Raw genomic sequence first — 14,191 nt, 5'->3', positions numbered from 1 at the left:
AGTGTAAACTTATTACCCTCACCTACAAGGCACTTCACGGCTCAGCACCACTCTACATCTCCTCCCATGTCTCAGTCTACCACCCTACCCATGCCCTCCATTTTGCTAATGACCTCAGTTCATTAATCCTCAATAATCAGAACCTCCCACTCCCGTCTCCAAGACTTCTCACGTGCTGCACCAATTTTTGAAATGCAATACCCAGGTTAATTTGATTAATCCCCAATACCCACAGTTTTAAGTGTGCACTAAAAAAGCATTTCTTCAGACTGGCCTACTGCCACAACACATTAGTCTTACTATCCCTTTGTTGCCCATTCAAAATTTTTACCATAACCAGATTTCCTCCATCATGTTCTCATATGCCTAATGCATTTAAAAGCCCTCTGTGTTTGTACTTTTACGTATTCTGGCTGATAACTGGCTCATGCAGCATTACATGAACATCCGATTTCCTACATTATGGCTGTTCTGAACAACAAAAGCAATTGTGACCATCCATCCTCATAGATTATAAGTTTGCAAGTAGGGCCCTCATTCCTCTTAGTATCTGTTGATCTATGTGTTTATTGTTATGCCTAATGTCTATTGTCTGTACAAGTCTCCTCTAAAATGTAAAGTGCTGCAGAATATGTTGGCTCTATAGAAATAAAAGTATTATTATTATTATTCTGTTGGTTGCCCATTACTCACCTACACTTAGTCATGAATTTGTTCCCATGTTCTATGATCTTTTTTCGCCAAAAACAGTGATTAAATACATTAGTGATCAGGCTCGGACTGGCCCATACGGTAACGGGGAAATCCCCCGGTGGGCCCCTGTGCAGATCTGAGCTCCCAACCCCACTGTATGGGCAGTACTTGTCATGATTGACTTGATTCACTCTGTACAGAAAAAAGCAGCATCTCATCATTCATTAAGTAAACTACCCAGTTTATTATTATATAGAGATATAGGTAAATTTGTGAACCAGGGTTATGTAATATTTGCATGCAGGTGAAAAGTGGGCCCCCCAAAGTCAATGTTACTGGTGGGCCCTTGGCTCCCCAGTCTGACACTGTTAGTGATGTTAGACTGCTATTATTTAGCAAACAACTGTATCTTGCTGAGGGTGTGCGCTACACAGGTAGCGATTACTTGCTGATGTATGTTGGTTGGGTCTGTGATGTGGAAAAGAGAAAACTGTTTCACTGATATGCTGAATTTTGAGGACTATAAGACGTATCAGACCATAGAAAGCACCCAAACTTTGGGGAGGAAAATAGAAAAAAAATGTTTTTAAATAAAATGGTGGTGCATCTCATAGTCCGATTTTACAGTACCTTCCCGGGGAGGACAGCTGTGGTGGAGCGGGATCACAGGAGGCAGGGTGGCTGCTGCATGAGTCCAGTGGCAGGCTGCAGTGGGCCCTGGGCTATGAGGAGGGGGTGTTCTGTTGGTGCAAGGCTGTGGGCCCTCGGCATTCAGAAAATGTCTGAGATGAGCGTAGTCTCCTTTCCCATTGATTTCTCTGTGATGGTGTTCAGTAAAATGGCTGTCCCGAGATCTCATCTCCCAAAATCTCAATCTGAGCATGCACCTCCTCTGGTGGCCAATTTCCCAGAGCCCACTATAGGGAAATCAATGGGAAAGGACTCCGCCTGCTGTCTCACACCGTCAGGACACACCTTCCTCCTAGCTCGGGACCCGCACAGCATCGCGCCACTCCTGCTACTGCCAGTCTCCTGCAACAGCGACCCTGCCTCCTGGGACCCCGCTCCTCCGCAGTTGCTCCCCCAGGTAAGCTACCTTCGGATTATAGAACAAACCTCCATTTTCCTCCCAAATTTTGCGGGACAAAGTGAGTATTTTAAACCAAAAAAGAAAGTAATTATTTTTGGTGACTGAACACCTGGTGCTTCAGTTTTCAAAAGTGCCTATCTGTTTAAAGATGTTAAAGACATTCTGCCACAGCTAAATTGAAGAAAATTTAGAAGCAAATGAATAATAGAAAAATAAATATGCGCAAAGATGTACATAGCCATCATGCATACTCTGAGTGGTTTTGTTCTATCCCAAGTTAAAAAAAGAAACATATGTCTTAGCAAGCAGCCAGTATTCATCTGCATGGCACAATATTTATAATGTATTAGGGTTCTCCTTGGCGGAGAGAATAATTTGGCAGTGAATAGTGGCTAGCTGTCTGGCTTGCATGTGTGAACATTATTACATTAGTGGGGTATGTGCATTCTCTACTGGTAACTACTGTAAAATCTTTTGCAACAGGTAGCTTATGGTTGTACTCTATGTGTGTATGATACATTAATGGATTGTCTGGGCTCTTCAGGCAACCACCAGTATCATCACCTAGTCTGCACCTGTTTTATTGTGGTATTGCACTATATGGGACAGATGAATTTTGTTTTGTGGCAGGCAGCTAGCAGTTGTCTGCAGTGATTCAGCATGGGATTGCACAGAAAATTAAAAATTTTGATCCCACTCCACTGTCAAAATGATCAAAGGACCAGTCCTCACAGGCGCATTGAGTGCCCAGCAAGTGGGAGCAGCAGAGTAAAACAGTCTACCCAAAAATCCTGAAGAAAAATGTACGGTCATCTGTTTGTGACCTCAAACTGAAGCGCATCTGGTTTATGCAGCTGGACAATGATATAAAACCCACTAGTCTGCATGGCAAAGTTCCAAGATGAAAACCACTGCTGAAAAAAAGAAAATAAAGGCTCTTCTCATTTTTGCCAGAAAACATCTTGATGATCTTGATGTTACTCAAGACTTGGGAGAATACTCTGTGGACTGACGAGACAAAAAGGTTGAACTTTTTGGAAGGTGTATGTCCCATTATATCTGGCATTGAACTAACACAGCATTTCAGAAAATGAACATCATACCAGCAGTAAAATATGGTGGTGGTAGTGTGATGGTCTGGGTCTGTTTTCCTGCTTCAGGACCTGGAAGACTTGCTATGGTAAATCAAACCATGAATTCTGCTGTCTACCAAAAAATCCTGAAGGAGAATGTCCGGCCATCTGTTCTTGACGTCAAGTTGAAGCACACTTGCTTTATGCAGCAGGGCAATGATCCAAAACACACCAGCAAGTTCACCTCTGAATGGCATAATAAAAACAAAATTAAGACTTTGAAGTGGCCTAGTCAAAATCCTGACGTCAATCTGATTGAGATGCTGCGGCATGACCTTAAAAAGGCCGTTCATGGTCAGAAACCCTTCAAGGTGGCTGAATTACATTTCTGTAAAGATGAGTGGGCCAAAATTCCTCCAGAGTGTTGTAAAAACTATTTGCCAGTTATTGCAAATGCTTGATTGCAGTTGTTGCTGCTAAGGGTGGCCCAACCAGTTATTAGGTTTATGGGCAATAACTTTTTCACATAGTGCTCTATAGGTTTAGATTTCTTTTTCCCTTAATAATAAAGACCTTAATTTAAAACTGCATTTTGTATTTACTTGTGTTATCTTTGTTTAATATTTAAATTTGTTTGGTGATCTGAAACATTTAAGTGTGACGAACATGCAAAAGAATAGGAAATCAGGAAGGGGGCAGACACTTTTTCACACAACTGTACAGTATATTATGGACTATATCTGTCCTGTCCTCTGAATAGTAATTTTTTAATAGCTGCCAGGTCTCTGCATTTTGAGTTGGTTGCCTGCCCCATGTTATTATGCCCTAACAAAATATGCAAATCTTTGGAGCAAACATTCATCACACATTTGGAGGCTTACCATTACAGTGCAGATAGCGCTGAGTGAAGGGCTCCCTCTATCCTCTGCTTTAATTGTGACTTGGTACTGACCCTTCAGGGTTCTATCCAGATTACTAGCAACTCTGGACATTAAAAAAATAAATTAGGTCAAAAAAGTTAAATTCATATAAACCGACAAATTTGAAGTGCTGATTATCTGCTTTATCACAACAGACCTGACAGAACCAGTGTATTTGTTGTTTTCAGAACTACTGCTTATGCTAAAGATGTTTCCAAGTTGCTGAGTTTCACTGGTAGAGAAAATGAATTCCACTTTCTCAATGGAGAAGACTAATTCAGCATTCTTTCCACTGTCTTTATCAGTAGCCTTGATATGGAAAAAAACATTGTAAATTGCATAATTGTTAAATACAGTAACAGTATCATAAAAACATGAATAATATATTACAGCCAAGTGCGAGTTTGACAGAATTACTAAATATTTTTGGTTTCAATTTCCACACTGAGAAGAGTGAAAATACCATAGATTTTCAGAATTTCAAATTTACAATTTGCTCCTCAGTGGGAAATCTACGCCGTGATGTTCAGTAAAATAAGGCTGTGCTGAACAATACCAGAATTTATGATCATTGTTTAGGCAGTATTGTTGTCACAAACATAAATATACATTATTGTTTCAAAAAATTATGAGACAATTGGTGGAGAAAGGTTGAACTTGATGGACCTAGGTATTTTTTCAAACTCATTTCATTATATTATACATTTGACTACTAGTCAGTAAGGCAAATCTTTAAAGCTCAATACGAAATGAATGACATATACAAAATATATTACTTACCTCCACATAGGCCACTTGAGTAGCAATAACAGCAGTTTCAGGTATAACCACTGTAGAGATATAAGGGTAATAATAACCATGCTTTATTCATTGCAACAGTTTGTAAGATGGAAACAAATATATGTTTTACATAAATAAATCTGGCTCATCTCAATATTCTGTAAAACTGATCAAGTGGAAGGCAAAAAACATCCATATTAGAGAAGTCAATTTTCCAAACAAGAAAGGAATCCAGGCCGATTTTAAACTCTTTGAATTAATTAGCCAATGCTATTTGTTTTTCAGGCAGAGAGTTCAGTAGCCTCATTGCTCTTAGCACAGAAACCCTATCAACAGCTGCATTTCAAATTTTTCGAAACCCATTGCAAATTAGGTTTATCGGCAAAAATTCAAACTTTCTGCTGTTTTCCATAAACCTATAAAACAAGAACAATCTAAGTACCACAACATAACATATAAATAATGTTTTCTTTTTTTCAAATTCAACAAAAAATTCCCCATTTAATCATTACTTCAGAATTATTTGAATAGCCCCTATTCTCTGGAATTCTTTGCCCCAACATGTCCGACTATCAACCACATTTGGATCCTTCAGACGGAACCTGAAAACCCACCTCTTCAAGAAAGCCTACAGCCTGCAATGACCCCACGACCTCCTTCTCTCTCACCACTACCGGTGATATCACCTCAACCAACACCGGAACTGCAACAACCCACCAACCTACTGTCTCCTTCCCCACCATCCTGTAGCATGTAAGCCCGAAAGGGCAGGGTCGGTCCTCTCTCCACTCTGTATCAGTCTGTCATTGTTAGTTTGTTTACTGTAAGTGATGTCTGCAATTTGTATGTAACCCCTTCTCATGTACAGCACCATGGAATCAATGGTGCTATATAAATAAATAATAATAATAATAATAATAATTATTCAACCCATCCATGACACGATTCTTTAGCACATAGTTGTCACAATCCATTTTTGGATCTGTGGCAGATTTGGCTTTTGATATTAAAACTTTTTCCTTTCAGGCCATCGGGGGTTAATGTAAGTTCCCCCCCCCAATGGCCTGCTGGTGTAATTACATTGCTACTGGGTTTGCTGATGTCTGTGGTGACCACTCCCACCTTCCTTCAAAAGGTCACCTGATGCATCAGCTCACTGTTGTTGATACAGGTCCTTTCTGGAGACCAAATAAGCAGGAGCAGCTCTCTGGTTTGCAGCCAAGTTTGGTGTATGTAGTCCTGTTGCTGTGCTATCTGTGGTGTGGAGTTTGCAGCAGTGCTTAAGCTAAGTGCTGTACTTTTGTTACGTCGTCCTTTCTGTGTCTGTTCCCCTCCCCTTGTGTTTCTTAGCAGTAGTGACTAGGCTAACGTCCTAAGCCGGCCAGTGCACTAGCAAGGGCAGTTTGAGATGACAGTTTAGGGACGAGGTATCCTGACATCGGCAGGGGTAAGGACCTGCTTAGGGTGATAGGTGAGAGCAGGGACAGGCTCAGGTTGGAGCTCAGGAGGTGTCCATCCCTGATTCCCTATTGTCAGGGCCTTCCTCTCCCCTATTCCATTGGCGTTGAGTTGCTATATTTTTGGGTGACGGACCAATCGTTGGGTCGTGTCTCACTGGGCCAGTCATTCCTTGACATTAGTAGAGCAACCTATGGCTATTATAACTTGCTGCAAACATGATTCAAAGCCAGCTTCTATTGGCGTTCCTAAAGAATCTCAGCTCATTCCTGCACTATGCCCTCCAGTTCACTAATATTCTTGGTTGGTCAAGAGAATGGTTCAAAAGTTAAAACGATAGATCATTCACTATCTTGCACAAGTAAGGAAAAGGATAAAAAAAAAAGATAGCAAAGGCGTTGAATGCTCTTAAAGATACAGTGGAAGCAAAATTAACAAGTTTAAAGGGTAAAATGAACACTGGCTATAATACCAGAGCTTGGCAGAAATAGAAAGCCATCAATGACTGGTATCAAATTCCCGAGGAGGCAATATGTCAAAAACCCTTCAGTGACTGCAAAAGAGCTGCTACAAAATTTCAGAGCTGCAGGCACTGAGGTTTCAGTTTGCACATTAAGGAGCATAATAAATGCTGCATGCCCAAACTCCAAGACGTACAACTCTACTGACCCAAAAGCACAAGAAAAGCAAGCTCAGATATTCTCAAAGCCATATAAATAAGTCACAGATGTTTTGTGATTCTGTTCTTAGGAGCAATGAAAGAAAACTGGAATTTTCCAGCATATGGACTAGCGGTAGTAAAAAGAATGAAGAATGCTAAAAAAGAATACCCTGTCTACAGTAAAGTATGGCAGTGGCTCCGTGATGATTTTGTGATGCTTTTATTCCTCTGGCACTGAAAACCTGCAGTATTTAGATATCAAGATGGATTCATTCAATGTCAGGAAATCTTAGGAGAAAACGTTATGCCATCTATAAGGAATTTGAAGCTTGGACATTATTGAACCTTCTGTCAGGACAATGATCACAAGCATACCTCAAGGTCCCCAAAGGCTTGGTCTCAGAAAATATCTTGGAAGATTTTTTTGAGTGGCTGCCATAGTTACATGACTTGAACCTTAATCTTTGCTTAACTTTGAATAAGGATATTGAAGCATGCAAAAATAACACTGCCCCCCTGAAGAAGCCCGCAACACGAAACGCGCGTCAGGGCAACCGATGCACACGGCTTCACACACCACTCTCTCCCACATGGGTAAGCAAATTGCCTCTTTTCTGTTTGCACTATGATTGGCACTTTAATATCCAATGGATTGTACTAACACATGTTTTTTCATACACATTACGCTATGCTTTTGGATTATATACATTGTTAGTGGTGATTTTTCCATGAAATATATACTATATCATATGGTTCTATTTCTATAGTGCATTGAGTGATGTGTGAGGTTATGGTGCATATGGACATTTTTCCTCCCCCTTTTTCCACTCATCCTATGTATTGTGTTTAGGGTCATTGTTACCCAGTTCTATATTTGTGAGCTAATAAAGTTTCATATTGATTATTTATAATATCCTGTGTCTCACTATATCTATGTATTGAGTATATTGCTCAGTTGATTTGTAGGATGACAGCATGCAAAAATAAGTATATTAGTGAACTGAAAGCCATTGATCAAGAAGAATGAACTAAGGAAGTCTGGCCATACATCACAATGGCAACAGGTTATAACATCCAAAGGCTGCTGTACTAAGCATTAAAAACAATTGTCATGAAGGGATTAAATAATGAGTGCAGCAGCCATTAATAGCGTAATTTTGTCTTGAATTCAGAGAAACCATTTATTATATTAGTTGTGTTGAGCAATTTAAATTGTTTTTGTTTGATTGATTTATTGCAAACAGCAGAAAGTTTGTTACTTTTGCAAGTAAACCTAATTTGTACTGTAGTGTAATCTAGGGGAGTAAAATAATTACAACTTTGCAGTGGAGTAGAAATTTTCTTTTCTCTAGACATCAATAAGTGTGCTCTAGTTCTAAAGTTCTCAGTATAGATACAAAGTGGAGAAAATGAGAATTTGATATATTGCCGATTTTGCAAGTTTTCCCACCTATAAAGAATAGTCTATAATTTTATTGTAGGTATAAATCAACTGTGAGACAGAGAATCTTTAAAAAAAAAAAAAAATTGAGAAAATAGCATTGTATGATTTTTACATAATTATTTTTGATTTTATTGCATGAAATACGTATTTGATACAATAGAAAAACATCTTAATATTTGGTACCGAAACCTTTGCTTGCAATTATAGAAGTCAGACATTTCCTGTAGTTCTTGACCAAGTTTGCACACACTGCAGTAGGGAATTTGGCCCACTCCTCCATACAGATCTTCTCCAGATCTTCAGGTTTCGGGGCTGTCGCTGGCCACAGTGAGTGTCAGCTCTCGCCAAAGATTTTCTATTGGGGTGCAGGTCTGGAGATTGGCTAGGCCATTCCAGGATGCTGAAATGCTTCTTAAAGAGCCACTCCTCAGTTTCCCTGGCTGTGTGTTTCGGATCACTGTCATGCTCGAAGACCCAGCCATGACCCATCTTCAATACTCTTACTGAGGAAAGGAGGTTGTTGGCGAGATCACTAAAGTGTCGCCGATTTTGTGACGCAACAGCGATCTCGCTACATGTGACACATAGCGGCGACCGCCTCCCCCCCTGCTGGATGTCCTGGGCCATTTTTTCATCGTCGGCATCCCGCTGGCCAGCATGCATCGCTGTGTGTGACGCCGATGAGTGACCTCGTTGGCGACGCAGAATTCAGGGACGCAGGCGGGAATCGTCAGAATAGCTGCTGTGTGACAAGGTACCAACAACCACCGAGGTTGTTATATGGATCGTCGGATCGCTGGTGCATCGCTGAAGAGATCTGCCTGTTTGGCAGCTCACTAGCAACCATTTAGCGACCCACCAGCGATCCTTACCAGGTCATATCGTTGTCGGGATCGCTGGTGCATCGCTATGTGAAATGGGATCCGTAATTACCCAGATGACTATTTTTAGCAAACCAAGAAGAATACTCTGCTATCTATACTTTTGTTTGTGTAAGCCTGTAATATTGACTTGTAAGCTTATATTTCATATAACATAGTGTGCTCTTATCTTTGATAACTAGTGATGTTTGCTGATATGCTAATTATACATTATGCTATGGAGTCAGTTTGTTGAGTCTGAAAGCAGAGTGGGAAAAACTATGTAAATAGATTAACCCTACTATGGAACCATGGGGTCACATAGACCACAGCGCTGAATATATTGAAATATTTCAAAACCTGGTCAATCTCAGACACTGACCTTCTATGTATTTTCAAGTAACATATTTCTGCTTATGTTGATGATATTTTGACTTTGTTTTTCAATTTTGTTTCAATTTTTGTTTCAAAGTTATTTTCAATTTTCTGTGTTTGGGACTCTCCTGACCCCATAGTATCTTTATTGTCTGATATTTTTTTTTTATATTTTCTGTTTATTCACAGGTTTTGTATTATAATTGTAAATAAACAATGGCTAGACGAACTGTGATGACTCCTGATGAAATATTGGCAGCTTTGGATGCTTCTAGTGATGTCGATACTGATAATGAAGGTAATTTGGAAGATAATTTGAGCTGGGTCGAAAGTGACGCAGATCTCGATGCTGCATCGAATTCAGACAGCGAACAAAGTGCTATTCTGTCTGACACTGGAGATGCTGATTCCTCCGATGATGAGGACGACAACGATGATACTTCAGGTGAAATTCTTGGCAAAGATGGCTATAAGTGGTTGCTACAGCCAAAGACTATTCAACGAACTCCAATCCGAAACATTGTCAAGGCCAAACCAGGACTAAAGGGTGATGGACATCTTGCAGATACGCCCGTGAAATCATTTGAACTTTTTTCAACACTGCTTTGATTGAAGAAGTCGTCCAATGGACGAACCAAAAATTTAAAGTGCTAAAGTGAAATACAAGACTCAGTCTGTATATGTGTATGACACAAGCATTTTGGTGTAAATTTCAGTTTGTGTTTGATGATGACAAATAAATCACTTCAAAGTTACGTTTGATTTCATAACTGTGTTCTGAAATGATGACAGAATAAAACTTGATTATTCTGAACAGCCAGCATGTTCATTTTAATGAAATATGACGATTTTGAGCCTGGGGTCATATAGACCCCATGGTACCAAAGCAGTGATTTTTTTCATGGGTCCACAGCAGGGTTAAATAATCAAGTAATCACTAATGCGACTTGATCTCACCACCATTATTCCCCTTATTGGTGATGCTGGACTTAAGGACACTTATTAGATCTAAAAATATGTTATATGCCTCTGTATTAAGAGACTCAGAGACAGAGTGAAACAGCCAGAGATTCTGCCAAGACATCCTAACACCCAAAGGACCAAAGACAGGACTGAAGCCAATTCATTATGGCACGATGACAAGGGACACAAATCTATCATTCTACAGGAAACAGCCTAGGGGTTTTTGGCTCTGGTTGGAAGAATACAGATTTGCGCCACTGACCATTGCTGAACCATGGATACATTTGGAGAAAGCCAGGATTGGGACCCGCTGGTTGCCTGGTTCCATTGAGATGTTTGGAGAAGCCAGGTTGAGTCTCTTGGGTTAACTGACCTTGTGCCTGAAAGGACTGTCATCTTCCTATGCTTGTCGCTACCTCCTCTTTGTGTGCGTGCCACAGGTAGAGTAGTCGACCCTGGAAGATGAAGCCAGGTTGTGATCCTCCGATCAACTGGCCTTGTACCTTGTATGGAATCAATGGACTGTCATCTTCCTACGCTTGTCATTACCTCCTCTCTGTGTGCATGTTACTGGTGGGGTAGCGACCCTGGAAGATCTGAAGTAACAGCTGCTATTATCCCGGCAAGTAAGCGGAAGGGTGAGACTCTGTAATGTGCACCATCTTGAGTACTGTGCTGGGACTGTTCTATGTGTTATCTGCCTGTTTTGTTGTTGATTAAAGCATTGCCACACTGTCTGACTCTCACTCTGTGTTGTCTGAGTAGCATTATGCCCACATTAACAAGAGAGTGGGCATTAGGCGGGACGATTCCTGGTCCATGCGGTTTCTGTTAGCGGACCTGGGGCGCCGACTGACCCCCCGTTTCTCCATGGCCAAAATATTGTGATATATGACCCCTTCCATCCTCCTTTCAATACGGAGCAGTCGTCCTGCCCTCTTTGCAGAAAATCACTCCCAAAAGTATGATGTTTCCCCCCACCATGCTTCATGGTTTGGACAGTGTCTTTGGGGTTGTACTCATCCTTCTTCTCCATCCAAGCACAGCAAGTGGAGTTGATAACAAAAAGTTCTATTTCGGTTTCATCTTACCACATGACTTTCACCGATACCTCCTTTGGATCATCCAGATGGTCATTGGTGAACTTTGAACTGGCGTAGACGTGTGCTAGCATGAGCAGTGGGACCTGAAGTGCCCTTCAGGATTTGAATCCATGATATCATATAGTGTGTTACCAATGGTAATGTTTGAGACTGTGGTCCCAGCTCTCTTTAAGTCATTGAACAGGTCTCCCATGTAGCTCTGGGCTGATTCCTGACCTTTCTCAGATCATCCTTACCCCATGAGGCAAGACATTACATGGAGCTCCAGACCAAGAAAGATTGACAGTCATCTTGTGTTTCTTCCATTTTCTAATAATTGTGCCAACAGTTATTGTCTTCTCACCAAGCTGCTTGCCTATTGTCCTGTAGCCCATCCCGACTTTGTGCGGGTCTACAATTTTGTCCCTGGTGTCCTCAGACAGCACTTTGGTCTTGGCCATGGTGAAGAGGTTGGAATGTGATTGCTTGTGGGCCTGGTTATACAGATAACAAGTTCAAACCAATGCAATTAATACAGGTAATGAGTTCAGAGAAGGAGGGCTTCTTAAAGAAAAACTAACAGGTCTGTGAGAGCCAGAATTCTTGCTGGTTGGTATGTGATGAAATACTTATATTATGCAATAAAATACAATTTAATTATTTAAAAAATCATACAATGTGATTTTCTGGATTTATTTTAAGATTTTGTCTCTCACAGTTGAAGTATGCCTACGATAAAAATTACAGACCTCTCCATTCTTTGTAGGTGGGAAAACTTGCAAAATTGGCAGTGTATCACATACTTATTTTCACCACTATAGATGGATCATAATACAGATCTCAATAACAACTAAACTTAATGCACAGCAATTGTTCAAAGGTATTAGGGCACCATGGCCCTGATTCATTAAGACCAGGGATTTTTCTCACTGCTCTTGACGAAGGAGCTGTAAGAGTCAGATGCTCTTGATTAATTGAAAGGCATATGCCTCTTAATACATCAAGAGCATCTGACAAGTGACGCACAACTGTCTTTGCCCTGCCAGAAATGTTATTCAATCAAAGAGTGGACTAGTCTTTGACTGGAGTAAGATTTCTGGAGTAGGGAATGCCGCAGCTCATCATGAATTATACGATTTATGGCATAACACCCTAGCTGTGCCTCTGTCACACCCCAGTTCTGCCCATTTTGGTACAAAAAACTGATATTGGTACAAAACTATATAGAATCTTACAAGTGGAAAACTGAGGGAAGAAAAGCAATTTTAGAGTTATGTATGAGAGGTATTTCAAGTTTCACAATCTTGTATATACCTCCTTATTTTTGAACCTCCAAATAGAACCTCTTATACCAGATCCATCGTGTTAAAATCTTTGGCAACAAAAATTAACTCAACAGCCCTCAGTCATCATTACCACTTGCTTTAAAAGGCTTGTGACCTGTAATACATTAATATACATACCGAATGCTTTATTGACATCTTCAAATTCAGGAGCATGATCATTGACATCTTGTATCACCACTCTCTGGCTCACTAGATATAAAAAAAAGAGACTTAGAGCTTCGATACTGAAGGTAAGTAAAGTGTTTCAGTATCGCACAGCATAGGTCAAAACGCCAAGGTAAATTCACATGTTAAAATGGAATGTGTCGATTAAAGCTAACATGTTTTCTGAGTAAGTTATCAAATATTTCAATTATACTATTTTCAATATAATACAATACAAACTAAAGCCTCATTCAGATGTGTGTCACTCGTGTACATGTTCGAGTCATGATTTTCAGGGATAGAAAACAAATGTCTATATGATTAACACTGCGGGTAAGGAAACCAGAGGAAATATCCTTATAGTTGTTTAACTAGCTAAAAATGGCATTTTTCCCAGTTTAAGCAAATTAATAATGACATTATAAGGTTGCTACCACAATGGCACTATTTTTCACTAACCATAGTAAAAGCATACCTACTGTTAATAAACAGCTCAAAATAAAGATTCTTTCTTGTACCTTGGTGTCTTTTTCAACTCCTTCTGACTTGACTCTCTGTGCTTTCAGCTTCCCATAGCTGAACAGGGGTCATATGCTGCTAAAACTACATTTCACAGCAACTTAGTGCTCAAGACCCCTCCTGACTCACCCTTCTGTCAGAGTTGGGCTGGAAGCCAGCTGACTAATAAATGCATGGAATAATACAGGCTTCCAGCACAACTCAGATATACTATGCTCAGCTCTGCTGCATAAAATACATATATACATCATCAAGCTAACCCATGTTTAGAACACACTGTATTCTTCTGTGCAATGTATGCTCCTGTACATAACTTGAACTAAAAGACTTGATCTTCTGCCATCTGCATCAATATAGCTGCATTTATATTTTTACATTATCAATCTGTTAGCTGGTTTCAAGCTAGATCTACAATTCTGTACTCTTCTCAGCCTACTCAACAAAGAACATCAGAGCGAAGACCAGCAGAGCTGAGCTTTGTTTGATGCCTGCTGACATATCAGTGATGTGAAACTGCAAATACTGCTCTGTTGATGCATATGGCAGAAGTTAATCCCTTGCCATATGAATCAACAGAGCCAATCTATCAGCAGACATGAAACACAGCTCACATGCTGGTCTCCGCTCTAAAGTGCTCTATTGTGCAGATACAACACAGCGGATCACAGGATTGATGCTTTCTTTTTCAATCCAGATAAGAGATCAATGCTGTAAAACATCTATGTTGAAGTAGAAGGCAGGAGCTAAAATCAAGCTGACACACTAATGAACTAGACCATACTG

General features: G+C 40.2%; 1 protein-coding gene across 3 annotated transcripts in view; it reads right to left on the bottom strand.

The window, feature by feature from the left end:
• The window catches only part of CDHR2 (cadherin related family member 2), a 370,864-nt gene that overhangs the window by 56,576 nt on the left and 300,097 nt on the right, over positions 1-14,191 (bottom strand). For all 3 annotated transcript variants that reach the window (XM_073545075.1, XM_073545074.1, XM_073545073.1), the window contains exons 20-23: positions 12,863-12,934; positions 4,557-4,606; positions 3,934-4,085; positions 3,738-3,840 (exon numbers count right to left, since the gene is read on the bottom strand). In XM_073545075.1, coding sequence (XP_073401176.1) covers positions 3,738-3,840; positions 3,934-4,085; positions 4,557-4,606; positions 12,863-12,934 — 377 coding nt within the window. The remainder of the gene's footprint in view (positions 1-3,737; positions 3,841-3,933; positions 4,086-4,556; positions 4,607-12,862; positions 12,935-14,191) is intronic.

This window comes from Dendrobates tinctorius, unplaced genomic scaffold (genome assembly GCF_039654945.1).
Source record: "Dendrobates tinctorius isolate UK_male_01 unplaced genomic scaffold, ASM3965494v1 ptg000139l, whole genome shotgun sequence".
In the NCBI taxonomy this organism is placed as follows: Eukaryota; Metazoa; Chordata; class Amphibia; order Anura; family Dendrobatidae; genus Dendrobates; species Dendrobates tinctorius.
Note: the sequence above shows the minus strand (reverse complement) of the source record. Positions and strands in the feature narration are given on the sequence as shown.